The 27,954-nt window shown below is 38.7% G+C and overlaps 2 protein-coding genes across 2 annotated transcripts in view; both read left to right on the top strand.

Annotated features, from left to right (window-relative positions):
* The first annotated feature begins 279 nt into the window (after positions 1-279).
* LOC142817208 (uncharacterized) lies at positions 280-22,649 on the top strand. Its single transcript, XM_075894265.1, has 27 exons — positions 280-460; positions 1,283-1,402; positions 2,395-2,618; positions 2,710-2,816; positions 4,689-4,797; positions 4,918-5,052; positions 5,464-5,574; positions 6,913-7,054; positions 7,182-7,247; positions 7,743-7,890; positions 8,391-8,434; positions 8,537-8,754; positions 9,187-9,293; positions 11,281-11,389; positions 14,113-14,253; positions 15,000-15,113; positions 15,225-15,366; positions 15,840-15,911; positions 16,004-16,030; positions 16,100-16,222; positions 16,546-16,760; positions 16,853-16,950; positions 17,009-17,117; positions 18,478-18,618; positions 19,693-19,803; positions 22,077-22,218; positions 22,510-22,649. The coding sequence occupies exons 1-27, from the start codon at positions 280-282 to the stop codon at positions 22,647-22,649; spliced, it is 3,396 nt and encodes a 1,131-aa protein (XP_075750380.1).
* A 1,741-nt stretch (positions 22,650-24,390) lies between these two features.
* Positions 24,391-27,954, top strand: part of LOC119173996 (uncharacterized) — a 59,901-nt gene continuing 56,337 nt past the window's right edge. The window contains exons 1-6 of the mRNA XM_075894263.1: positions 24,391-24,518; positions 24,609-24,826; positions 25,397-25,494; positions 25,612-25,720; positions 25,804-25,950; positions 26,080-26,193. Coding sequence (XP_075750378.1) covers positions 24,443-24,518; positions 24,609-24,826; positions 25,397-25,494; positions 25,612-25,720; positions 25,804-25,950; positions 26,080-26,193 — 762 coding nt within the window. The 5' untranslated portion in view covers positions 24,391-24,442. The remainder of the gene's footprint in view (positions 24,519-24,608; positions 24,827-25,396; positions 25,495-25,611; positions 25,721-25,803; positions 25,951-26,079; positions 26,194-27,954) is intronic.

Below are 27,954 nucleotides of genomic sequence, written 5' to 3'. Positions count from 1 at the left end.
ACAACTAAGTGGAGTATATGTTTTTTTATAGTGTTTCATGCTAGATATGTTTGTTTTGCTTGATAAAACATAGGTCTTGGTTTTGTTTTTTTGCGGCTGTGTCACCTAAACCAAACAGTAATTATAAAGCAAAGCATTCCATGTTGTATGAACAATAAAACATCTGGACAAAATTATAAGCAGTCAAAAGTACCCAGCCTGGAGCAGATGTTTAAAGTTTTGGCTTTATTCAAATGACCAAAAATCACGTATTTAATTTGAGTCATATGACATGCAAATATGGTATATCATGCAGCCGAACCAGCAACTCCTGAAGTTCCGATGCAGCCCGGAGATTTTGTGGTGAAAAGAGGAGGTGCAACTACAGCCAGCCCCAACAAGAACTATTCAACCAGCTCAAATCGCATGGCATCGATAAGCCCTCCTGACAGAGGAAATATTGAAATTCCAAACACAAGCGGTGAGATTAATGCCAATGTCATATATATTGGTGTCATAAAAAGGTAAAAATAGACCGAGCAGACTAACATATCTGAAATTAAAATAGATATATAAAGTGACCTTCGACATCTGTTCTATAAAACATTTAAAAACAGTGCAGCAAACCTCTCTGCTTTTGTGATTGCAGCCCTGTAAAAACCAAAGAATATTAGATTTTTAAAACATTTTCTTAGTCTACTGTTTACGTTATTCTGATCTTCATTGTGCTTGGAACGTGTGCATATTAAAGTTCTATAGCAATGTAAGCACAAAATAAAAAGCCCTTTGCATGTTAGGATGGGCAGTGCAAAGAGACAATGGCAACTAAACAAAGAGGATGCCTTGGGCATTGATAAGCACTCGTGGCATCTAATGTGTTTCTTCGCCCTCGTATTACTGCTTTTGTTTATTTTCACTGCTTTTGTTTTCACTGCTAATTTCACTCTTTTTGTTTATAGGTAGGGGCCAGCATAAGCAGGCCAGGCACCTTCGAAATCACTTGACATTTAAAAATTATTTAAAAATATAAATGTAGTAAAGAAACACAATTTTCAGTGAGCTTTTCGTTTGTGGTTTGCTAAATTGATGTGCGACATTTCAATTACTAGACTAATATTAGTATAATACCTCTGTGAATGCTTCTAAGGAACTCTTTGCACCTTATCACACATTGCTTTATCAAACCTTTGCAGTTTTGTTTTTGTGTCTGATTCCTTTTTCAAGATATTTTCTTTCTATACTATTTCTGTTATCTAAGAGGTTTAGAATTGAGGATTTTATGTTATGGCACTTCATCATCCAGGTTCATTGGTTTGCATCCTTTCAAATGCCCCGGATGGATTTCCACATGGCTTGTGCACTCATTTAATCTTTAAGGACATCTCATATGACTTGACCAAAAACATTATCAAGGCTACAAAATGTGAGTGACTCTTTCCATGTGTGCCCTTTGTGAAAAAGTAATAGAAATGTTATTAAGGCTTGCAAATGCCAAAAACTTAAAATGCAGTGTTGTTAGAAGCATTGAATGTGTAGCACACACAGTTCTATAATTTTTTTCAATCGTGATTGAAGACCTAAACTGAGAAAATATAAGAGGGAGGGCTAAAGATGTATATACTAAATACAATGCTAATGCTCATAAGCCCGCCAAAAGAGGAACTGCTCATGATTAAAAACAAGTCATTAAAGTTTATGCAAGGATGTGTATTTTTAGGTCAATTACCAACAGATGAGCCCACTCGTGAAAATTAAATATACTGAAGCATAAGGATAAGCTGAAGCACTTTTGGCAAGCACTCCAATAACTGATCGATTACTGTACCTAAAGCAAAAAATATACAATCGCTAAATACTGCCAGTTCTGACAAAAATGGGGCTGAAACCGAAAAGGTAACAAAGAAACCAGCGAAAAAAATTAATAAATAGCTATCGACCACTAGTGAAAACGGTCCCTTTGATTCGCTACTAAATTTTATGAGCACAGAGCTTTGTCAGCCTGCAATATGTAGTTTTTATTCCAGAACACTTCGTTTTTTTCTACAAGAAATAAAAATGCCTTTACTTTCAGTTATTCAGTCAGTTTAATTTTGAGTACCATATTTCATAGGTACAATTCCTGAGTAGATACACAAGTATTTCTGAAGAGACTGCTCTGAGCAATGTGCCAAGTAGTTTGCTGCACATTCACATTGATGTGCAAGAGAAACAAGAAAAAATTAGCTCTTGACGTATCAATAAAAGTCTCCTATGCTTTCTACAAATAAACTTTATGAAGCAATTGAGAAAGTGTGCTAGTTAAGGTGTCTCAATAGATAGAAGGTTCGTTAGAAATGGCTCTCGAGAAAAATGCATGAATGCTTTGAAAGCCTCGTGTGCTCTGCTTAAGTAATCTGGGTGGTTTCTTTCCTACAGCAAACGATCTCCTGGCATTCTTGAGCATGGCAAGAAGATCATCGGCCACAACGGCGATATTAGTTAATGCAGCAGAAAGTGGCCTTATGGATCCTTCACATAGGAATGCCATTAAGCGATTTGCACAGAGCTTGAGCACATGGCTTCGTGAACATGCAGTACAGGGTGCAGCACTGTTTTCAACCCTCCATGCTGACATCAGAGTTTATGACAATGTCGTGCTGGTAAGGTTGGCTGGTTTTACTCATTCCCATTAACAGAGGGGCTACGTGGAGTCTGTAGGGCTGCAAATTTCTAGTTTGGCTTCATTTGCAGACTCTCTGGCGTCATTTTCAAGCTCAAGCTCCTTTGAAATTTCAGCTCATAGCTGGCATCTACTTTGAGCATTTCAAGTCGGCTTCATCTATACAGTCATTGAGCAGGTATGTGCAACATTGCTATTGTGAAGCTTTGCGGTAATGTTACTTGGTTCTCTTTGCGGATGCGGCACAGGCGTGGCTCAGTTTGTAGACGATGGCTGCAGTAGATGAGGCATGATATGAGCAGGGTGCCTAATTGCTATCATTTGTCATTTATATCAGGTGCAGTCTGAGGTGTGTTGTACTGACAGTGTGTTTCTGTAGTAAGAATGCGTGTTACTCAGTCGCCAATCAGTACAAACTTCTGCTACTCATCCTGCCAATGAAACTGCTTATATTTAACCAAATTGTGTTTACCTGGTCTGTATGTCCTAGCTTTTTTTTTGTATATATTTCTTGTCAATAGCTGGTTAATTTGCAATTGGGCACTCCATGAAAAAAATATTTATAATTGTCAGCAGAGGCATCAATTAGTGCTCATTTGCAGCAAAAGCTGATAGGCTCGCGTAATTCAGCTTTTTCAGGGACAATCATTGCCATCTTTTTTATCTGACATCACTCAGGGTAAGTGATCTCGCAACCTTGGAATTGACAAAATGTTATCTTGTTTCTGAAAAAATTCTGAATCGTTGAAAGATACGAAAGATTGTCTAAGTACTTGTAATGTCTATTTAATAAACATTGCCACACTTTGTTCTGTAAAAATGGTGTGTATACGGACTGCTTAATTTTGACTAAACCCTTAGTAAGCAGAAATCTGTACTGCAGACAAAGATGTTTATCAAGTTGTTCGTGCAGCGGTAGACAATGTTCTGTTTGGCATCGTACACTGCTTTTATAAGTTAGCAACACTTTTATGCTGATATCATCATTTTTAACTATGAAAAATCAGATACAGACAGTATCTGCATTCTTTTGAAGTGCATTTTGACTAGAAATAATATTAAAAAAATTGTAAATTCAGTAGGTAAATTTTGATAATTTAAAAAATTATTTAAAAATCTACAAACAACATTTAATAAGATGAAATTTTTAAAGTATTAGTAATAAAAATTTTAGTTTTTCCAAAGGCATGCATGTGAGTTTCTATAAAAATTGGTTTCTTTATTCTTTATTCGAAGTATACCTGCAGCGCCCGAAAGCGTTATAGCAGGGGGTTACAGATTCGAAAAAAACAAATTTTCATTTACAGCAGACACTTGTACACTTGTGAGCCCATTCCACTCATGTATTGTTCTGACAAAAAAAAAGAATTTGCAAAAATTCCAGTCCTGGTACGGTATTCCCTCAGTTTAAAAGGATGATCAATTCGATTTGACAAATAATACGGTGTCTGTAAATACATATCCTTATTGATTCCAGTTTTATTATTAAATATTAGATATAAAAGTTTGAATCGCAATTTTCTTCTAGGCGATGAAAGCAGCTCCCAATTCAATTCTTGTTTCATAGCGGTAGAGCTTTCCCGCCATTGATACCGTCCCAGGACGAACCTTGCCGCCCTGTTCTGTATTTTTTCTATCTTATCACTAAGATATACCTGCGCCGGATCCCACACAGCGCAGGCGTACTCTAAGACTGGTCGTACACACGTCAAATACGCACATTCTTTAAGTCGCTGATGCGAACATCGTAAAAACAATTGTTAAGGCTCATCGCTTTCACTTTTGCATAGTTATATCTGGCTGTTTAGGATATTGCAGAAAAAAACACAAAGCTGCTATCAAGACACCAGTAGTGTGCAAAATTTCAAAAATATAGCAGATGTTATTAGCAGCAATTGTAATGTAAATGTGAAGAAGGAAAGGGATGAAAAGATAACTTGCCACTGGCAGGGACCGCACATGTGACTTTCAAATAACGGGTCTGATGCACTACCAACTCAGCAACAGTGCCGCTGTAGTTGCGAGCCTCAGATGTTTGTTTGTCTTACAGGAACTCTGACCTGCTGCTCTTGCTGACGCATAGGACTGCTCAGCCTGATACATGCAATGTTGAATATCCCTTGCTTTTCTACTTTACGAAAGATGATTACAAGTTCATGGTAAGCTACTTGACTGCCACTAGATGTGCAGAGGAAATAATGTTTGATATATTATTTCTGTGACACAGTATTGAAAGATAAGAAATTTTCTGCCATTATTTTTCTTTACTATCCATGCAGAAATCGGTGTGTGACAAGGTGCATTGTTCCCTCTGCCTTTCATTGAACCTTGCGGTCTCAACATCGGAGTTGGTGAACAATAAGTTCCGCTTTGGTGATGTGTGCAAGCAACACACCATCGAGGGATATGACCAGGTTTGGCACCTACTGAAGCAGTTATAGTTAGTTTTTTTAATTATTATTATAAAGTCACCACTGGCATGAACTGAAACTGAAAAAGCATAGACCACTCAACAACCATCAACTGGGCCCTGTACGATAGGACTTTTTGATACATTTGCTATTTTACACTCATCTAAAAATGTTACTTGTCACATGATAGATAGTACTTCATCTTTGCGTATCTTTCTCAGTAAATTGAACACTTGTTAATAGGAACACATTTTTGTGGCCCTTTGGAGTTGCACTTAAAAAAGTTTCACTGTATTGAGAATGTGAATTTATATTATATAGCAATATTATATTGCTTTAGAAAAGGTAATCACTTCTGTCGTCTTGCATTGTGCAGTCATCTTTTAGTGTAGACTGGTCTTTTTCTCTGGTCAGACTTGTCTATCCTCTGCTCATGTGGAAAGAGATCTTGGCTGGGACATGCCACTGAGGAGAAATGCCAGTCATCTACAGGCCTTTGAAGATGATGCCAGCCTTACTCACAGGGTATGTGCACTTCGTTGTAATCATGGAGGTTAGTTTCCGCATCAGCTGGGACGCGACTTTTAAAAATTAACCAGATGAGTAGCAGCATTAACAATCTGCTAGTAATCCATTTGCTCGCTTGCTGAAGTTTCTATTGCACTTGGCACAGCTTCTTCTGCTTTAAATCCATAGAAACATGTCTGATGCTTTACAAGTGGAAAGTTTCCTCGTTATTTCAATCATTTTAACCAACTAGAGTAACCTGAGTGAAGATACAAAGAGAATTCAAAGCGATTAGTGATTTAGTCGAACAATTTCAGATCGAATCGCTCAAATAGTGTATATATGACATGTTAAGAAAGATTCGCCTTCTTGTTATTTTTAGGAATTGGAACTAGCCTAGTGTAAATATCACTTTCTCTGTTCAAAGTGAGGTGAAAGCGACTTTCAATAGCAGCAAGATTTGTATTGTAGGGTGCAAGTTATAAATGGTGAAGGTGAAACAGTGAAATTTTTAGGATGATAGGCCTGCTTTTAATAGCTTCATTAGTAACATCTAAATAAATTTATTAACGATGTCTAAGAAGGTAAGTTAGAGACTGTAGACAAACATGAAATGCTAGAAATAAAGTAGTTCAAGCTCCTAATTGTAGTGTTCTTTAGTCCACACCAACAGCGATTTTCAATGCATCAACACCAATAATTGTGCCCATGGGCCCTCAAAAAAGATGGCAAACTTGAACAGGCTAGTTTGTTATTGTCAATGTAGTAACACGTAATTTGTGCTTTTGCTCTGTTGTCTGCATTTGTCAGGTTGCATAGGATAATTTAATTGTGCTAATGAGTGGGATGGCTTCCCAAGATGTGTTCATAAGTGCATGCATTGTTTAATAATATTTTATCATTTAATTCCTCATTCATTTTTTTTAAATCGTCAAGTCTTAGAAGCGATATGAACAAGAGGAACACCTCTAATACAAGTTATTTTCAAATAGGAACTCAATTAGAAAGTTTTTATCTACAAAAATTGTTTAATAGATAGATTATCAAGAGTTAAATTAGTCTTCATTAGTATTGTCATTTTATATGTTGTAATATCCCCTCTACACTGCCTTAATTGTTAAGCTTATTGTTTTTAATATTTAAATGTACAGTATCTTGATAAGTAAATGAGTTAACAAACCTTGTTAATTTGTTACTATATTTCATACAATTTTTCTCTCTACTGTATCCTAGGGTGTTTGAGGGGAGCATCGTGAGCAGTGTGCACTTCAACTCGCATATTCCATAGCTCGGATTGAAAAAAATTTCACTGTCTTATATTGCATGCGCATATTGTAAGAACTTTACCACATGCAGGTAACAACATTTTTCAATGTACATCCAACAAGTTGTTTGGCTGCTTTCCAAGCTGACCTTGAAGACGTCTCTGGAAAATGCCCAGGTCAACCAAAATATTCTAGGCTTCTTACACTGGCAAAAATGGTTGGCAGAAACACGGGTAAGTAGCAGCAGAGTCACACAACACTGTTGGTGGTTGAGACCTGGTCTCTCTTGTGCACATTATGAGCATAAGTAGCCTGTTTTTCATGAGATATGCTTATCATGGGTGCATATATTGACTTCAGAAAACCTGCTGGTTAAGTCAGACTCGAGAGGTCGCAGCGGAAGCAAGGTGTCCACTTCAGAAAAAAGTAAGTTTGCAGGAATTTAGTTTTGCTGCTATCATAGCATACGTAGCCATGTAAGTGTACTAGGTCACAAACGCAAGCTCTACGTGATTATTTTGTTGTTACTATTGCATGAGACATGACATTGCTGTAATATTTATCACTGATGCTCATCGTACATTAATTGATAGGAATATGAAAACTTATATCAAAATGTACTTATATGGAAACAATACGGCATTGCAGTATATGCAAGTTGGCTTGAATAATAAAAAATGCCAGTTTGCATAAAGTTGATTAATCAAATTTTAGGTGGCCTTGCTTGATTCATGGTTTTCAATAGTGCAAAGGCCAAATGTGACCTAGTGTCAGCCGTAGGTAACAGCTTTGAGTTGTTGGCAAGATGCCTCGTGATATTTTTATGAGCGGTATACAGCATGTTAGAAATTAGTGTACACAGCAAATTTTCTAAAAGCAGTGGTTTTTAAATATCACTTTTACTTTCGTATGTTCTTCTAGGGCCTTTTGTTTGTGTCTTCAGAAAGCAGCATATCTATGCTCTATTTCCGAAAGGCCTTTGCACGCACTTATTATACCTGAGTGTCACCTATGACATTTACAAGGAGAAACTTCATGAAGGCAAGTCGCATGAAAACTCTTCACAAGAGTATGTGAATTACTTTTCTTTCTTAATTTCTGTAGTAAAAGTGCCAATGTTTAATCAGCTTTCTATGGCACTTCTCATATTTCAATACATGATGTTTTGCATAGAGGCTTCTGTGGATCGAGGTTATCTGAAATTAGGCTTCTTAAGCATTTAAAAATTTTGTAGTTGCCTCTCAAGGAGTTATACAAAAAGAGTTATATAATAATGTCATAAATAGTAGCATACATAACATGAAACTACTATTTGTTTAAAACAAGGACATAAAATGTAGATTACCTAAGAGGATTAAAAAAAAAGAAGTAAAAAGTTGCTATGCTTGTGTTGGTACTCATATCGGTGTACTGGCATGAAGCTTTGTCACGTGGAGTGGCTTGAAACTTTCATAATGGAGTTGAGTTACCAAGTAGTGCTAGAATTCTTGCTGTCTCATAAAAATGGCTTGTTTTGTCATCTTGAGAACAGCTCATGCTGAATAGCTGTGTGGGTCTGATGTGCTCTAGGAGAAATTATGATTTGCTTTATCACTGTGCTGTGCTATCATTAAGTCTGTTAAGGTGTGTCTCATCTCGAAGAAAAGTGAAACTATTATATACCTCACTAGCTTGTCTCTATAAATTCTTATAAATTTTGGGTGCATATTGTGCAGAAAAAGACCTGGATATGTTTCTGCATCTTCGTGGCCCTGAGGCAGCAATTGTGGCTTTAGAAAGCTCTTTGGCGAACATTCTGCAAGCAGGAAAGCACGAGCATATGGACCCCTTCCTCCACATCATGAGCGATTTCCTCCAAGAGCGTCATATTGATGGCATTGCCCTCATTTCCACACTGGTCACTGACATGGGTAACTTCGCGAACCTTGCAAAGGTAAGCATTTTTGTGGAACTGTCAGTCAGACAGTGTTCAATGTAAGAAAAAACTTGTTTAAATGAACGAATGAACTACATCTCGTGTCCTCACCTGGGTGAAGCTTCCTTCCTTTCTTCCTACTTGGGATAAAGTTAAATAAGGCTACTAGCAGTATCTAAACCTTCAATCTCTGCAAAGGATGCTAACATTTCTGAGCTGAAGCAATCGCCGACCTTCTATTACTTTCTTGTGTAATTGTGAGCCTGTGTAGCATATGATTCGCATCTTGGCACTACAAGATTTTGAGAATTTGTGCAGCTGCATATAATAAGCTCGATTCAATTTTCACTTGTCATGCAACTTCATATTTTATGTTTATTCTTATGTTTATTCTTTCTTACAGCGAACTTCATATTTTATGTTTATTCTTATGTTTATTCTTTCTTACAGCGAATATGGAACCATATCGAAAGCTCTCACTCTGTACCAAAGTGGCAGCTTGTTGTAGGTATTCAATTGCAGGCAATTAATCAGAGCATCGTTGAAAGCCTCACAGGGTAAGTTAGTGGATTCAGTTCCATGGTTTTGTAGCTGGCACAGAACTTCACTCATTCATGTGGCTCTATGTTAAACATGTTTTCTTCTTCTAGTTTCTTTTGTATGCTGCAAGTTTTTATAATAGCATCTCAGATTACCAACTTATGTCATCTCTGCATTTGCAATTAAGTGTTGAAAGCTAGCCTTTGTTTCTGATTAGTAAAAAAGAAAAACAAAAAAATGTAGGTATTGTGTAACTACAAGGTTAACAGATTCAGCCACTTTACAAGATTTGTAGTCTTGCAGGGCAATGTCAGTGCTGCAAGACATAATTGAGACAGTATCTAAAGAATCAGTTGCAACATACTAGTATTAGTTCTAGTAGCTTATAGATGAACAGATGGCAAAAAAATATGTGTTTAATGGTTCCAGAATTTTCGTTGCAACCTTGAGGTAAAGTAACTTCTACAGATAAATAACGTTTCGGTGATGTGGGGTTGTGGCATTTAAAAGTACCGTATTTACTCGATTCTACCGCGCCCTCGATTGTGACGCGCACCCGGTTTCGACGACGAAAAAAAAAAGTTAGACATCGATTGCAATGCGCACCCATTTTTCTTGCTGGCCCGCACGATCACACCACTCGAAAAAACGACTCCTTTCGGGAGCGTCTTCCATTTAAATATGAGGTACGGGGGAAGCTTGTGCCCATGTGACGTGCAACAGAGCATTGCCGCCACTGTAGTTTTACCGTGGACCGATGTCAGCACGCGAACTTGCTTCGCCCCCTTCTTCTCCACGGTTGGGGTGCTAGGCGTGTACAAGTAAAGAGGCGTCTGATCGGCATTCCCGATTTGCCCAAGCAGATAGCCGTTGTTGTGCCGCAAGTTTAGGACGAACCTCTGAAAACTGTGAAGCATTTCATCGTACTCCTCTCGAAACTTTTCGCATATGCCCGTTCGCCTTCGGAGGGAAAAGCTTTTTCTCTTCATAAAGTTAGTTAGCCAGCACCTGCTCGCTTTAAACTGGCTCCGCATTAGCCCTTTTTCTATTCTAAAGCTAGCTGCATAGCCCGCACTTTGAGCAGTTCGGTCGTCACGGGCCGCTGTGCCGCTCGCTGCTCAAGCACATACTTGCCGAGCAGTTCTTTGATTTGTGGAAACCGACCCTGCTGTGGTCCACTGAAGCCTTTGCGTGAAGATTTGCTGTCAACAATCTTCTGCTTTTGTTTCCGCCATTCCCGCACGCACGTTTCGGGAACTCTGAACGACCGCGATGCGGCCCATTTTCGTCCGTTCCTACACACGCGCTGACTTTTCTTTTAAAAGCAGCATCGTGGTGCACTCGAGTTTTTGGAGTCGGTCCTTTCATGCCGTCGACGCTAATGCACTACAAGATGATGAACTCCTCAGCACACGTACGAAGTGCCGCACATGGGAAACATATAGGTAGAAATGGCCGACGCACCATGCCGACGCACGTAGGGGGCGGCCATTTTGGAATTTTAGAATGACCGTATTCAGTTTTTTTTTTTTCGTACTCGATTCTAACGCGCATGCAATTTCTGAACTCGCTTAACCGGAAAAAAGGTGCGCGTTAGATTCGAGTAATTACGGTATTTGGTTGTGGTCTTTTTTGCTGCTGTTTACTGAACAAGTCGATGATGATGACTAATGTTTTAAGTCTATTATACGCTTTGAGAAATTCAAGTTTAATACTTCGTGGGAATGCACCATAAATACAAAGAAAGAGCAATGAGGGCGAACAGTCCATTCTGCCTTCTTCATATTTTGCACATCTCATTCATACTGAGCAAGTTTTACTTGCCTAGCAACATGTTTAACTGAAGCTTACTATTATTGTACATGAAACAAGAAGAGTCTTATTCATGAATTTGTGTTGACATCTACAGTGCATCTTGTACTTAGTAAATATAAGTTTCATGCCTTAAAACCAACTTGCCAAACTTTTTTCCCATTCAGACATTACATCTTTTTCTTACTTCAGGTATTGTGACATTTTAATATTTGTAAACCATCCCATCATTGAGTTTCCATCTTGCAAGGTGTCTCGGCCTTCGAACATCCCTCTCACGAAGCACCACCTCATGATTATGGTAAGCAAAGTGAAAAAACCTGATCGACATGAAATACAAAGTAAAGGTACAAATACATTTTGTGTTCACAAGGTGCAAAAATGATGTTTGATTCTGTAGCATTGAACCTAGTACCATTGAACCAACATGCAGGGCTGCACCTGAGTCACTGCTTGTGAAAGACTGCCGTAAAGTTTGTGGGAATAGAGGCTCTAGCACGCCTCCATTGTGCGGGCTTTTTCGTCTATTTCTGTTGTTCTCATGTCCAAACGTGACTCCTCTCCTCCACGATCCATCGGATCTGGGAGAGCAGGAGTCACGTGGACCTCTCTCATCTAACACTGGTTCATACTAAATTTCAACGGTGGTACTGCGCTCGAGTCTCCCAAGACATTTTACGCGCATATCCAGCAGGAGTGAGAGAACCTCTATGGACATCGAAGGATGAGCATGCCTTTCTTTTCTGTCCATCGGCTCTCTTTGTTCTTGGAGTTCGCTCGGACTCACCAACGTGTCTTGCGCCAGCGGTGAATGCTTGCCTTTCGTTGCTCCTCCCAAATGCTAGACCGAAAAGCAGTGCCGTGTGTTTGCACGTCATCTTATTACGCCAAGCCATGCCTCTCGAAGCCAACGTGAGCGGAGTTTGCCCTCGCTTGAGCAATCGGGCTCCGTTGTCACTGATCGTGAGAGCGCGCAGATTAGTCACGAGCTCCTGTTGGAGTTCCTCAGCTGCGTGTCATTGTGAACCCTTTTGCCCATGGAGACGTGCTTGAGGCACCTTTTGTGTTGTACTTTTATCCATAAGCCTCTTTTGCTTTCCCACTGCCTTTTGCAGCGGGGGGCTGTACTGCGTTTTTGTTGTTGCCACAGGAAACAAAGTGTTCCGACTTGTTTGAGAGCAGTACTGTGTACTTGCCACGCTGCACTCAGTGCCTTGGCTGTCCGAGCGGGCATGTGCAACAGCGTTAGTCAGGCGAGGCGATGATGAATGCAGCCCTGTTGCTTTATGGGCAGAAACAGCGCACAATTGAGAGTCGGTGCTTGTTTGTGTCTCTTCTCTTCGTCCCATGAGTTTGTGCGCTGTTTCTGCCCACAATGTATCACCAACTAGACCAACTTTCAGTCTTGCTTCTGTAGCTTGCCAAGACCGAACTCGCGCTATTGGTCGTACTCCCTCGGGATGCGCGTACATCACAAATTAAGTTTAAAACTCTCCATTCTAAGGGGCCAAATGCATGTTTAGAGCATGACTGCTTTTTTTTATTTTCTTGTAATGTCACAAAATTATACATCACTGTATATATAGTCATGAAATTAAGCCATCTTGATCTTTTTCTGCATTTTCCTTTCTGCTTCACGAAAAAGCTAGGGAGATGTACAATGGGAATATGTGCAGGCTCTGTCACTAATAATACTGCATCTGGTAAAGAAAATTTATTGATTCAATAGGTGCATTTCATGTAAATTTTAAGAGTGGAGCTGTCTAGGCTGAGCATTGATTCATGACGTTTGAACATAAATGACCATCATCGTCAACTGGCACGAGAGAGAGAGAGGAAGAAAGAGAACGAAAGGAATTCTTGGCGAAAAAAATTTCTCGATGAGGCGGGATGCAAACCTGCAAACTCGCGATCCGTAGGGGAACATTGTAACCACTCCAATCCAAGTGTGCTTGCAGCAAAACAGTCTTGCATGTTATAGTACGGTATACCAAGAGAGTCTTAAAGGTAAGTGAGGATGAGGAGGAAGGAAAGTGTTAGGAGAGTGTAAGACATAGCATAGAAATAGAAAAAAAAACAGATAGAAAGGGACAGTGATAAAGAATCAAAGAAAAATAAATAAGAAGAGAGATGTAAAGAATAGGGACATAAAAAACGTAGAAAATAGAAAGAAGAGAAAAAGAAAGAAAGAAAGGTGGCTGCCCTTTTCCACACTTCCTTCACGCTTGACACCTCTAGTGCGAAACTGCCTTAATTTTTATTTTAGTAGTTGTATAGTTTCCTTGGCTGTCGATACACTGGTTACAACCCTATTCCTATGTTGCAGAGGCTATTTATTCAGCATGACCTTGTTCTAAGACTCTGTGACAGCCCATTAAATTGTGGGAACCCAGTCTAAACGGGCACTTTTTTGGCCTCTCTTGAGCTTCGAGAACAGTAACACGTCTGCTGGACTCACATCGTGGGTGTTGCAGGGCTTCATGAGCCCTGATGTGAACCTGGTATACTTTGTACTGTTCTCAAAGCTCTAGAGAAGCCAAAAAAGTCACCATTTCGATCGTGCTCCCACAATACAATGGGCTGTCACAGTCTCTCCAAACTATATTAAAAAAATTGATATAGTAGGTATCCATCTGATCATTAAACCATTTTTACCAAATTTAGTCTCCTTACATTATGAACAGACCCTGCACATTTGCACGTAAAAGTCCACAGGCTTCAGAACAAAGATGCAGTTAGCTTTGTATATACATTGCACGTGCACACGCACACACACATACACGCAGAAGCAAAAAAAAATTTGAGCTGCTACTGGCTCTTTCTATTCATTTTGTCTTTGCCCTTTGATCTATTCTTTGTTGGCATGTTTTCTTGCCAAATAAAATATTAGACTGAATCACTGCTGACATTCAGTGACACTATGTGAACAGATTTTCGCAATGAAATTAGTAATAAAAATATAAGGTCATTACAGCTGTAAAACTTCGAGGAAGATTAAATTTAATTTTTTTTTATGTCCAACAGCAAAACATTGGTAAAAGGCCATCGAGGAAGCCTCTTCCTTGCATGTCAGTGAGCTTGGCTGTGCATGACTACAGGCTCCGCTCTTCCCATGAAAGCTTTATGGATGACTGTGTTCGTGAAAAGTGGGTCAGCTATCAGCAGGTAGGTTCATGGTATACTTTTTGAAGAAATTTCTAAAAAAAAAAGTTAGCTATAGGGGCTATTTTCATTAGCTGAGAAACACAGTTTTCAGGCTCTAGCTTTTGTTTGAACTGCAAGATATCATAGTAACCTGGTATTAAACAAAATACCATGCTGTAAATTCAGTCGAACTAGAAGCAAATAGAATAATTCAAACAAAAATGATCATGGCTAAATGATTATGGCAGGGCCACTGTGTGTATTTAAAACGAGTGCAGCAGGAGTGCTAATCACCAATAAATGGTTTGCCAGGCTTCTGTTGCACGGTACTGCAAAAAGACAACACTGCTCAAAAAAAAGCAGTATAGCGCACTTGAAATGTGATAGTCATAATTACTTCATTTTGCATAAGTGGATATGTCTATACCTACTGAAGAAATTTGGCTTGGGGTATTTATGATGCTCTTTCATGTTAGAAGCTGTTACAAGATAGGACTCTGTGTCATTGAGAAGCAGTGTCGTCAGTGTCGGGTAGTGAGATTAATATAGTTCTACATTGTCTTTGCAAGCATACCTTGTAGAACTAATTTGACTTTTGTGGCTGTCAGAAACAATGTTCTCAAAGCATCGTCATTTTTAATCTATGCTAATGTAGCACATGGACATCCAGAGAGCTCCCTTATCTGAACTTTGCGGAATATAACTGAAATAATTCTAAACAGCACGTAAGGGGAGCTATTATAAATTCAGGTTTCCTTTTTTTTCAGGCATGCCCTTCAAAAATTGGCATTGTCGAAAAGGATAAAGAGTGGGGAGCAGCCTATGTGAAGAAAAATACAACTATGCTGGTCTTCGAGGATGAAAAAACGATCACTGATAAGGTAACATGTCAAATGTAATGCATCATATACATCTATAGATACATATGAAAGACTCAGGCTCAGTTTAAAGTACTTCAACTTACAGTTTGGATTCATACTTTCTAAAAACAGGTGTCAACTTTTCTAGAAGAATGTCCATATGGATGTGTGGCTGCTTTTCATGTCGAGTATGAAGACTTTGCGGGTCGATGCTTCGCAAGAGAAAAGTACTCAAGGCTCCAATCTATTGCCAATGCTCTTCAGCACGCAAAAGGTAAATATATATCTTTAGTTTAAGTGCTCCAAAGTTGAGTTGAATTTGTTATTTCCAGGCTAGTACTTTATTTTGTTAAATTTTAAAACAATGATTATTTGTGCTTTTAGTGGCAACAGACTCCTGCAGATAATATAGAGTGCTCTTAAAGCAAAAATGTTTTTGCTCTTGCGCAGTGCGTAGCTATGCCACTTGCTCTGTAATGCAATTTCGCTAGTGGCCAGCAGATGTTTGTTAGCATTTGAAATTAATCATCTGTTCTGGTCACTAGAAGCTAAGAAGAATTCAATGGTTAAGTATTTTATGGGCTAAACAGATCTGGTTTAGTAAGTATGCTTGTCACAGGCTCTTCGCTTTGTGGATTGTAAGGGACCTATTGTTTAGTAAAAAAGATTACTTTCTCCAAGCTTAGTTGCGAAAGAATTTCATTCATTTCATGTTTTGACCAAACTTCGATTTTTGTTCTTTTCTAGTTCCAAGTCAAGAACATTATGTCCCACATGTTGAAAATGACTTGCCTAACCTGGAGGGTGTGTGTAAGAAAGGTAATGAGTGCTGTTTTATGTTACTGTTATTGTTTACAGTTTCCTTGCTAATTTCCTGCATAGCATGATTTCTTTTTTTTTTTGCATTCCAGGTGGTTCGAAAGAAGAATGCCATAAGAGTAAGAGCTGGAAGCCTGGTAAGGCTCTTCTGTATTCACATGTTTTCTTGTTATCTTCTTATCATGCAGGAACGCTAGTGTGCTTGTTGTCCAGAAAGGCCAGAAATGCAGTTCTTGTTGGCCAGCTCTGCAGCCACGTTGTCTTCACAGAGGCTGAATTCAACATCCAGTCGAGGACATTTTCAGTGCCAGGTAAAGTTTGCTGCTGCTTGACAATATGTATGTCTTCTTTGTTTGATATTCACTAATAATATGCTTAAGGGTACAGCTTAGTCATTTTTAAGCTTTAAAACTACATATGCTACTTATACAAAATCAATCTGAAAGGCATGAATGATGCACAACTGTATCACAAATAAAAGTATGCAGGGGCTTGGAAAAATTTCATTGTGAAAGATTGTTGGCCTTAACATGCAGCTCACCGTACACACTAATCTATCGAAGACTAAATATTACCATAATATAAAAAGCTTGTCCATTGTTTCACTCCTTTAGCACTAAATCTTTCTTTTCAGAACAAAGCTTTGAGGAGTTTCTTTCATATGAAGGGTGCAAACATTTGGTTGCCTTGTCTCCTTCTGTGACATCGAAACAACTATTTGGTTCAAAACAGAAAAAATACATCCTTGAAGGTGTGAGAAATTTCACCTCTCGCCACTCAAAACTGGATGGCATGGCATTATTTTCTGCAGCACAGACTCAAATGGAGCTTCTCGTTGAGTTTTTCACTGTAAGTTAGTGATTTATATCACTGTGATGCATGATATCTTTTGCTGAAGGCATTTACACACTGAGACACTTTGTGTTTTTTTGTTGTGATAGGAGGTGAAGGCTGATCTGCACAGACATAATATTAAGAAAGTTCTCCTGGCGGGGCTTGCACCTAGCCATGCTGCAGCTTACTTCAGTCGCTTACAAGGGTAGGGGCTTCCGCATTCCTTTTTGATGGTGTGTTTCTCACTGCATTTTACCTTTCAGGATATGCGAGATTATTGTCTTGATGACACACCAATACGCAATCCCAGAGAATTGTGAGATTTCTGCACCGAATCCGTACTTTCTAACTTCCAATGACATCTTGCAAATGGTAAGAACTGTCAATATCTGACCAATTTTTAAAAACACCATCTTAGTGTGCTTTTAGGGTGTCATTTCAGCTCTAAGCAGCCTTGGGCAGCAACTAGTTACTAATAGCACAATACTTATAATTTACTTACTTTTCAGGTGACTTCTGACAGTAACTCGTTGCTTGTTTTACTAAGGCACCTTGTAACATCATTGCCACTTTTTGCATGATAATGGCGATTTCATTCTGTTATAATTGCTGAAACACTTGTGGTCTAGTAATTACATGTTTAATAATCACATTACAACTAATAGCATTTCCGTAAAGACAAAAAAAAATCGATAACTTACAGACTGCTTGTCGCATCCACTTCTCATTCTGCTTCATCTTGTCCTTAACAGATGTTACTGTCGGTGCCTATCCACCATCTTGATTGTTAGTCAAATAAAATATATCAATGACATTTCTGACATTTTGATTATGTTTTTTATGGTAATACAAATATATTGGCATTAACTTGTTTACTGTAACTGAAATCGGTTACGTTGTATATGCCTATCTGACCTTTAACTGTCACGGTGCTACTTTCTTGCTCTAGTTATCTCTATCTGTTACGCTGATACATTTTGCTGGTAAAGTGCATGACTGCCACTGAAGTACAATAATTAGACATGTAAGTGCTAATAAAGGTAATGTGGCATAATGGCAAAAATGGTAGCAATATAGGTAACGATGTTTGGCAGTAACAATGATGGTGGTATGGTGACCTTAACATTATTTTCAAGACTTTTCAGATACACGCTCATAACTCGGCTGTTTCATATTAGAAGGTTAGTGTGATACAAAGGGAGCACTACATGTACTTATGACACGGATAGACATTGTAATGAGCAAGTTATTAATCATTAGTAATGGTATCAACAATTGTACAGGTCTGCATGCGAGTGTTGTGATGCAGTTTCACCTGCTTTCAAACACCTGGGCTGTATAAACAGTCTTGAAACTGATGATTTAACTCTCAGAGCAATTAATAGACAGGGTAATGAGTTGTAAATGTTTGGAGCTGTAGTTGTCTGGATTGACTTGCATGACTATGGGGCGAAATGGTGGAAAAATGTGTGTATTTAAAATTGTTACAGCTATTATAAAGAAACATAATATGCATAATATTGCTTGGCATGTTAGTGTAGGTTGAAAGAGGCTTACTTTCACATCTTCAGTGAAGTCAGCGTTTTTATAATATAGAATACTATGTAAGGGTAGTGTTCATTTCCATCATTCGCTTTGTGACATTCCTCACAAACACTTCAGGAATTGGAACCATGAGCAATTTGAGAAAAACTGTCTTCTAATATTCTTTGTGTTCAATTACTGCATGCAGAAAATGTCGGCCGAGCCAGCCGGTGGGACGCCGACAACGACATGTGTTTCAATTAACCTGGCAGTGCGGTCATTCAGGATAGCAAATAAGAGTGAAGTCGGTGATGCTTGCAAACGAGAAACGTGGTCCAACTATGCTCAGGTAATAGGTGCAGCGAAATTATTGTGCCATTTCACTGTTGAACATTCTTGTGGTTACTAAACATTGGGGTAACATTGCATTATAACAGATATTCTAATTTCAGTGCCTTAATTTTTACACTTTTTGTCACAGGGAAAGTAAGGAATTAGGATGAAAGTAATAGTGATAGCATTAAATTGTCAAAAGGCAATTAACTATACTTATATCAGTACACTGTTTGCAATCTGTATTTGAAATCCACCCATCAACCTAGTGTGTGTTACTCCTGCACTTTTTACATGTATTTACTTAATTATTTATCTGTATATCTGTTAATTAATTAAATTATTTATTTATTCATTTATCCATAACATATTACAAGGCCCAATAAGGCTTTGTAAGGTGTAACATAGATTCTGATTTCTGTGAAAGCTTCATCTACTCGTCACAAACATGCTGTTGGCTTGCCAGTTTCCGGGTCATGAAACGTCACTAAACATCACCTCCTCTATTACATGGCTCTTCTGCTAGATGCATTGGTTTGTTAAAAGCATATGACATTCTATATTTTCCTCTAGTTTCTGTCTGAAATAAATGTTGTCTATTGATTGTTATTATATTGATAATTTTCAGCTGGGCTGTAAATCTTGGCAGCAGAAATCTTGTTCAGTGTCTCTTTCAGACAAGGCACTTGTTACTTCATCTTTGAAGATTGCAAACGTTCTTATGTTACTCATGAAGCTCACCACTTTGCCATAGTTGTGCATTAAATGTGTGTGGTTTGTCCGACAATGTCGTTTCTCCGGCTGTGCGATGTGCATTGATCTGCTTGATCAAGCTCCCAGCATGGTTGCATGTGTTTGATTCACCTCATGACACCACCTTAATTAATCTCAACCGTACTCCCACATTCATGAGATGACAATTTTATAAATGGCAAACTAGTTGTACTTGTCGAGGTGCCAAGTTCATGCAAGTGTAGTCATACCACACCTTGTGTGTGTGCCTTCAATTTCAATGCATGGGGAGGTATTCTTATTTATAGTTGCAATATGCTGTTAATACTAGTGAACACGGTGTTCTATGTTGTTCTAGGTCTGTCCAGCAAAGGACACAACCTTTCACAATTTGGGAAACACGTCTGTCTCTTGGAGAAACAGCACTTACATGTTTACATTCGAGAATGAAGGTACTTTGACTAAAAAGGTATGTATGCACTTTTTTCTTTTGCATAAACGAGCGGGCTCCGCTGGTTGCTTGCCAAAAGAGTCAGTTTCTTTACATTTGTAATATTTGTACTATATCCATTCGAATCTTGGCCATCTTCATTTCTGAAAAAAAAATAGAAAAAGAAGATCTTTAAATATATGCTGGCTAAAAGAGCACCTTGAGTATAAGTAAACTTGTCAGCTCCGATAGTACTGAAAGCTGGGCTAGCTAATACGGGTGCATTTTTGGTTGCATTGCTCGTTTGTGTCCCTTCTGTTTTCAGTCTTCGTCGTTTTTGTGCTGTAAACAAAAATGACATGTAAGCTCTAATTGGTTAGCTCGCCTTTAACTATATGTTGGCAGATTAGCCTGAACTGCCAATGACTGAATCACTATTGAGCTGTTTTGAATCAATGGCAGCAGCCACTTCACTGGTTCAGTTACCCTACTGGGAGTGCCTTCTCTTAGCCATAAATGTTTGCTGCAAGCTTCATAGAGGACCGAGACTTGAGCAATGACTGCCATGTAAATGTATATCTTTTATGAAAGATATTTTTTAACGTTATAACATTGCCCTTCCCCTGAGCACACAATGTGGGATAGTTTTTAGCATTGCTGCTAATGTTTTCTAAATAATCAGTGCAAGTTGAGCAAGAGAAAAAGTCTTTGTCAGAGTGTATAGAGTGAAGAACATCATAGGACACAGTAAAATAGCCAGGCATGTGTGTTTTGTGTCCTGTATTGGTTTAATGTAAATACAAGTTGGGAGTAATGTAATATAGCAGCAATTCAATTCTTTAAAAATTTTCCAATTAGTACTTTCTTAGCAACTAATTGCTAACTGAACTTTTTAAAATAATTTATTGGTATTTTTTCTTTAGCATGTGCATGCCTGATTTGCGTGCTTGTGTGTGCATGCCTGCATATAGGGGTTATTTTAGATGCAGGTTATGTGAAACATAATATTTAATAAAGGTTCATGGGTGCGAATTATTCCCATGTAACATTAGGCATGTTTGTTTTAAAATATACTTACATGAAATAAATGACCACACAGCAAGGCACAGGAGTGCTTGGTCAATGACTCACATGCGTATAATCATCTGTTCTGAGCTAAAGTTCCGTATTTACTCGATTCTACCGCACCCTTGATTGTAACGCGCACTTGGTTTTAACGACGAAAAAAAAAAAGTAAGACATCGATTTCAACGCGCACCCATTTTTCTCGCTGGCCCGCACGATCACACTACTCGGGAAAACGACTCCTTTTGGGAGCGTCTTCCGTTTAAATATGAGGTACGGGGGAAGCTTGTGCCTATCTGACGTGCAACGAAGCATTGCCGTCACTCTTGTTTTACCGTGACCCGATGTCGGCATGCGAACTTGCTTCGCCCCCTTCTTCTCGACGGTTGTGGTGCCAGGCATGTCGAAGTAAAGAGGCGTCTGATCGGCATTTCCGATTTGCCCAAGCAGGTAGCCGTTGTTGTGCCGCAAGTTTAGGACGAACCTCTAAAAACTGGGAAGCTTTTCTTCGTACTCCTCCGGCAGTTTTGGCGCATGCCCATTCGCTTTCGAAGGGAAAAGCCTTTCCTCTTCATAAAGTTAGTTAGCCAGCACCTGCTCGCTTTGAACTGGCTTCGCGTTAGCCCTTTTTCTAAAGCTAACTGCACAGCTCGCACTTAGAGCAGTTCTGTCGTCACGGGCCGCTGTGCCGCTCGCTGCTCAAGCACATACTCGGCGAGCAGCTCTTCAATTTGCGGAAACAGACCCAGCTGTGGTCCACTGAAGCCTTTGCATGAATCTTTGACAATCTTCTGCTTTTGTTTCCACCAGTCCCATACGCACGTTTCGGGAACTCCGAACAACCGCGACGCGGCCTGATTTTCGTCCGTTTTTGCACACGCGATGACTTTTCTTTTAAAAGCGGCATCGTGGTGCACTCGTCAAGTTTCCGGAGTCGGCCCTTTCATGCTGTCGATGCTAATGAACTACAAGATGACGAACTCCTCAGCACACGTACGAAGTGCCGCACATGGGAAACACATAGGCAGAAATGGCCGACGTGCCATGCCGAAGCACGTAGGGGGCGGCCATTTTGAAAATGCCGATGGCAATAGAATGACCATATTCATTTGTTTTTCGCACTCAGTTTTAACGCGCATGCGATTTATGAACTCGCTTAACCGGAAAAAAGATGCGCGTTAGATTCGAGTAATTACAGTATGTGAAAATGGATGTATATAGTACAGTTTTTTTTTTAAATGCCCCAGGTCTCTCACTTCCTGGCCTTGCATTCTGAAGGCTGTGTGCTTCTATTTGAGGCTGACAAGGATGACATTGATGGACAATGTTCTGCATGGGAACCTGCTCCACGCATCAACGTTGTCAGTCGGCTGCTTTTCTATGTGCCAAGTGAGCAATCATTTCAAAGTCTACATTGCACAGTCAGGACATTTGTACTACTCTTTAAAGTCATAATTCTTGCTGTTATCGTATGAGGCCAGTGTTGAATGAAGTGCAAGAACTGTGATTTTCTGTATTGTTAGTGCTGCATGAAATGTTTTTTTTTTTCAGTTTTGTTTTAGGCTTAATGTCTTAAAATTTTTAGATATTTTGTTTTAAATAAAAAAATGCTAGCTTAATGCTCATATGTTTAAGATTGGCAAAAGTAGTTCAATTGTTTTTTGCCCATTTTTTAAGCAGTGTCAAAGAAGGAAACCAACCATTCTGCGGTGTCAGTGGAAGACGAGACTGGACCAACTGAATCTGAAGGCCCCAAAAAGCGTAGTGGAAGAGTCCACAAACATTTTGCAAAGTTTGCTACTGAAGGTTGGTTTGTGTGATCTTGTCAATTGTGTTTTGAACGACAGTTATGGAGGAGCAAAAAAGTGGAAATTTAGAGGAATATGTAAGCTGGAATATATGAAAAGTTTCAGCAACATTCTGTGCTCAAGGATTTTTCCTCCCTTCTGATGATGAGTGTTCATGTCCTTTTCGGTTTTGCCATAATACTTCTAAAGTTTTGCTAGCTTAAATACCGTAGTTTAAGTTGAAGGTTTCTCTAGTATTGTTTCCTGAGCATACATTTGCTCCTGTTTCTCTACAATCACTCTGAAGTTGTATATTTGTTTACTAGGCTTGTGCGAATAGTGAATTTTAGGCTCGAGGCGAATTCGAAGCGATAGTGATTTTGGTCGAATAATTTCGAATCGAATGGTATATATATCGCATATTATGAAGAAAAAGGGGTATATTTTTTATGACCAAACTAACCTGTACAATATTTTTTTACAATTAAAATAAGGCCTGTTCAAAGGCTCTTTTTTTTTAATCAAGGGAAGTGACAACAACTTTGAATAGCAGCAGGATTTCACTTTCGCTAGAATGTAAGCGTTAGCCTGTAAAATATGCTACTTTTTAAAATTTGCTATACTTGGAGCATATAAGTAGGTATACCAACCTTCTAAACTTAAAAATGAATCGATGTGAGAGAAATTTTCTCATTTACCTTGAAAGTAGGACTTCGCGGCAGTGCGGGTTTTTTATGGATACGCGTTTTGACGGCTTTGCATTACTTTACTGCAGTGAAACCACTTTTCCAGAGTTACAAATGCGAAATAATATGCATTTATTCGTTTGTTTCGAATAATTCGAAATTTTCAATATTTTAAATTTGATTCAAAGCAAATTCAAATACTGCATTATTCGTTTGAATATTCAAAGCATTTTAATATTCGCAGAAGCTGATTATTTACTACAGTGATTTGAGTGTCCGTGCAGTCTTTGTGTTGATTAAAGTACATTTTAGTGGTTGTTTTTCTATCAAACATTTTATTAAGTCATGTTTTACCTGTTGACATTCTGCTGTCAAGTGCTATATTTCAGGTTTCATTCTCAGTGGCTACATTCTAGTGAGGATGAAATGTGAAAAACCCCAGCTGTTTAAAGTTAGGAGCTTGCTATACTATTGTGATGTTGCACAACTTACAGCAAACAATCACTGGCTTTCAATGTACCCAATCTCTTGAACAAATATCATTAACAGGGTACTGATTTTAGCAACATTGGTAAAAAAAATTGAATGTTCTATTTAGGTCTCAATTCCACTAAACAGAACTATCAGCTTCTATCACTAAGCAATGCATTCACTGTATGGTGTAAAAAGTTTTTTTTTAATTCATGTGCTTAATTTACGTATAAATATAAAAATGCTAAAAGCAAACGTAATTGAATTTACTATACATCATCTTTCTGTTGTTACATTACATTTACATGAATTACATTTGTTCTTACATGTCTAAAAAAGTTAACGTTTTCCAGTATTTCCGAGTTATCAAATTGTTCGTTATGTAGACAAAACTATATGATAATACTGCCTTGTGTACAGGTCCCCCAGGTACTTTCAAGCTGCATTCTTCGCCGCTTTTCACTTGGAGTGACCCCCAACAACTATTTGAAAAAAACTAACTTGCTTCTTGATTCTATTTGGTCTTTCACATGTGCTGCCTTAGAATGCTAAGCCCCATAAAATTGTGATTTAAGGTGGTGGTGTGCATGCATTCATGCATAATGCTAATATGCTCTTGCAGCTGTGCTTATCTGCACATTCAAGTCGGATCTGGCAGCCCTAAAGGTTATGCAAGAGCAATGCACGCACTTGGTGTACATGGATGCTGAGTATAATGCTCAAGGCCGGCTGTCTGTGAAGAACCGTAAGTTAGACTTCCCCTTTTCTCTTGTAAATTGGGCCATATCACTTATTAGTCATATTAGTGACTAAAAGCCTTCATTTATTTTAACAGGTACATTATTTGAAGATTTTCTTTTGTCTAAGTCAACCATGAGACAGCTGCTTTTCGTAGGCATGCCTCCAGTTTTGATCGATAGTCTGAACACGGAGGACAAAATCAACTTATTTGTTGCACATGGAACAGCGTTCCTCGATGACAATGCACTTGATGGCATTATGCTGTTCACTTCCGCTTCCACAGAGCCTGCAATGCTGCAGCAGGTGGCACAAGTAAGTGCAACTTCTGCAGAACTATATTACAGGGCCAGTAATGTGCAGCAATGTATTGGGCTTTGTTCTATGCTCCTTTTCTAATTCACTGCTCATGGCTGGCTGACTCGGCACTCTGACCAGTGGTCAAGTGCAAAGGGCATGAAAAGTCATTCACATCAGAAAAGGCCCTGCTGAAAAATACCGACCAAGGAGTGCCCATTTGGGTGCTCTTAAAGCAAAGCTATACAGGGTAACTTAACAGCACTTGTTATGCAGTGATCGTTAGGCAGGTTCTGTCTGGCTTCACATTGGCAAGAATACATTGCCTGATGAGGCAGGTATCCGTAATGTGCTCTGTGATGCAGGCTGCCAATAATCAAATTACAAGCCTTTGAAATTCCGTGTCATATCTGTGCCATGTCGTTTTAGCTTCACTGGTCATTCACCTTCACTTTCTAGAATGCGTCATGAATTTTTAAAAATTTTAATGACTCATGCTGTTTTAGTGTGGGTGGAAACATTCATGCAGTAACATAACACCCCATACCAACTCAAACAATCCAATTATTTTCACCTGTATGTTTGCAGGCTACAGTAAAACAGTTCCGGGAGCACAGCCGTCCTCCGCACCTATTGATCCTCGCTGTACATGTTGGGATTGCTGTGGACTTTGAGCGCATTAGGAAGTGAGCTTGTCAATTGAAATTTTGTTAGACATTGTATTTAGTTCTTCTTTGCGAATAAGTTTATAAAAGAGCTTATGAGATGGTAATTGAATTTTTCTATGTCTTTGACTTTTGTAGGGTTTCTGACATCCTGGTTTTGTTATCACACTCCTATGAGCCCGGAAAGGACTGCACAATCAATTACCCCTCTGAGACCACATCTACTGAAAAAATGTTTCAACTTCTGGTACGATGCCTTGGTTAAACTACAATTTCTTTGCTGCACGTTTATATTCTTGCTCAAGTTACTTAAATTGAAATCTTTTCCAGGAAAAATTGTCGGCAGGGGCCAAAGAAAAGCACACATTATCAGCCTGTATGTCAATCAACTTCGCCGTGCGATACTTTGAAGTAGAGCCTGGTAATGAAGAGCCAGGTAGCAAGTGCAAATTAGAGCACTGGGAGAATTATGCCCAGGTTTGTGCTTTATAATATACATATTTAATAATTCACACTATTGCATAAAAGTGCATGTTGAATTATGGCGTGAACTGTAAAATAATAGTGTGTCATATATGTATATATATTTTTTTCAACTTTCTGCAGACTTGCCCAAACTTGAAAATTAACACACAAAGAGGCAGCCAAAATGCTGCTGCATACCGAAAAAATGGTTCTAGTTTTATGACATTTGAAGACGAAGAAACTGTTTCAATAAAGGTATGGTCATTATTTTTGTGGGTGAGTACAGACAGCCAGTTTAGGCAGCCTTAAATATTTGCAGTTAACTTAGTATCATAAGCAGCCGTTAAGTTATGTAGTTTTCTTGGTACGTATATCAAGTTACCTGTTTGAATGTGACCCATAAAATGTAATGTTCACCCGAATTAAGCAGACCATACTATTTTTTTGGAAAGTTGAAAGACTCGCATTATTTAGTTTTTTGTATGTTTATTTTTATAGCTGTTTTTATACACATGGATTTTTATTTCTATGTGCACCCATTCATGCATTGTATTTTTGCTTTATACATTTCCTGCTGGTTGCTAAAAAGAGACACAGACCTAGTAAAGCTATTAGTATTTAGCTCTTTGTCAGCATTCCTTTATCTATACCCAGTGGTGGATCCAGAGGAGGGCGATTGCCCCCCCCTCAATGCAGCACCCCCTCCCCCTTTTCATCAGTGCTTGTCATTTACCTCCTATCACCAATTAGATTGAATTATTACTGCTGTGACAGGGTTTTCATGCTATTTAATAAAAATAAAAGTCATGACCCCCCCCTTGCCTCCGGTGTTACTTCAAGCAACCGCCCCCTCTAAAATGAGTCGCTGGATTTTCCCCTGTCTGTACCATGTATAGATGCAAATATAAAGTTCAAGTTCACAAGCATGCAAACTGGAAGTGCACAGTTGTCACAGTGACACAGCTTCCCAGAGCAGATTTCAAAAGTAGCTATGCACAATGTGTCATGTTGCGACCACATCACTTGTTCAGCAGAACTGGTCGATGGCAGTAGTTTGGCAAACTTATGCTCAACTCAACAGAGATGATGGCATCATGAGGCACTGCATTGTTGTAAGCAATTAAATATAATTTAGATGTGCTGTTATATGGTGAGGTATATATTTGTCTGACCCTATATTGCATGCTGCTAGCACTTGCACATACACAGTCTGTATATAAACAACTCTTAACAATGTCTGAACCATTCCAGTGTTTTTTATTCTGTACTAGCTCTCACTTTCTTGTGGGATTACTTTTAGTACTGTATAATGCACTCTACTGGCACTGTTCGGGAACATGAGAAGTAACTGTTGTGATAAAATTTCAAGGTTAGTATGAAGCATCACTGGTATAATGCTGTGGCTGTTCATTCCTGTTCTTTTTTTCCTCTGTGGAGTTTGCACATCCTCTGTGTTTTTTGCACATCGTCATGGAAAAAAACATGTTGTAAAGTATGAGAGATTGTCAAACAAACGGTGTGGACTTACCGTTGGAAAATCACTCTTTACTACTTGCATTGCCAAAGGGGGGAGGGGGTAGGTTCTTATAGTACTGCATCTGTGTGTGTCTATATATATATATATAAACACATACATACACATGCATATAAATGCATGTTCAAACATACGAAAAGTGTAGCTGAACAGCTTCCTTCACCCCCTAAAAATGTATGGCTATGCCGCTGCCATTTACAGTAAAGGTTATCGTTGAACCTATCTTTACTGCCAATATAAAAAACTTGAAATTTAAATTGACGTCAGTATGTTCTACTGTGATCCCCCTTCTTTATACTTATTTGTCATGTAGTATTAATACAAATTCTACTAGATCTTGAATGGATTAGCATCTGAAGACAGTGGATAGCGCATGTTATATGATAGTGGATGTTACATGGAAATTTGTATTCATAGTATGTCGTTTAGATGAGTACACATGGTACCTTCTTTATTTGCATATACATTTGTTTACCTAGAGA

The sequence above is a fragment of the Rhipicephalus microplus genome, chromosome 5, assembly GCF_043290135.1.
Source record: "Rhipicephalus microplus isolate Deutch F79 chromosome 5, USDA_Rmic, whole genome shotgun sequence".
Lineage (NCBI taxonomy): Eukaryota > Metazoa > Arthropoda > Arachnida > Ixodida > Ixodidae > Rhipicephalus > Rhipicephalus microplus.
This window is presented reverse-complemented; position numbering and strand designations above follow the sequence as displayed.

What these genes read in the sequence shown, in the direction of transcription:
- LOC142817208 (XM_075894265.1), top strand. Translation starts at nt 280, where the DNA reads ATGGTATATCATGCAGCCGAACCAGCAACTCCTGAAGTTCCGATGCAG. An exon ending in TTCTCGTTGAGTTTTTCACT is followed by an intron (nt 16,761 to 16,852) that starts GTAAGTTAGTGA and finishes TTGTTGTGATAG; the next exon opens with GAGGTGAAGGCTGATCTGCA. An exon ending in CGTGGTCCAACTATGCTCAG is followed by an intron (nt 18,619 to 19,692) that starts GTAATAGGTGCA and finishes ATGTTGTTCTAG; the next exon opens with GTCTGTCCAGCAAAGGACAC.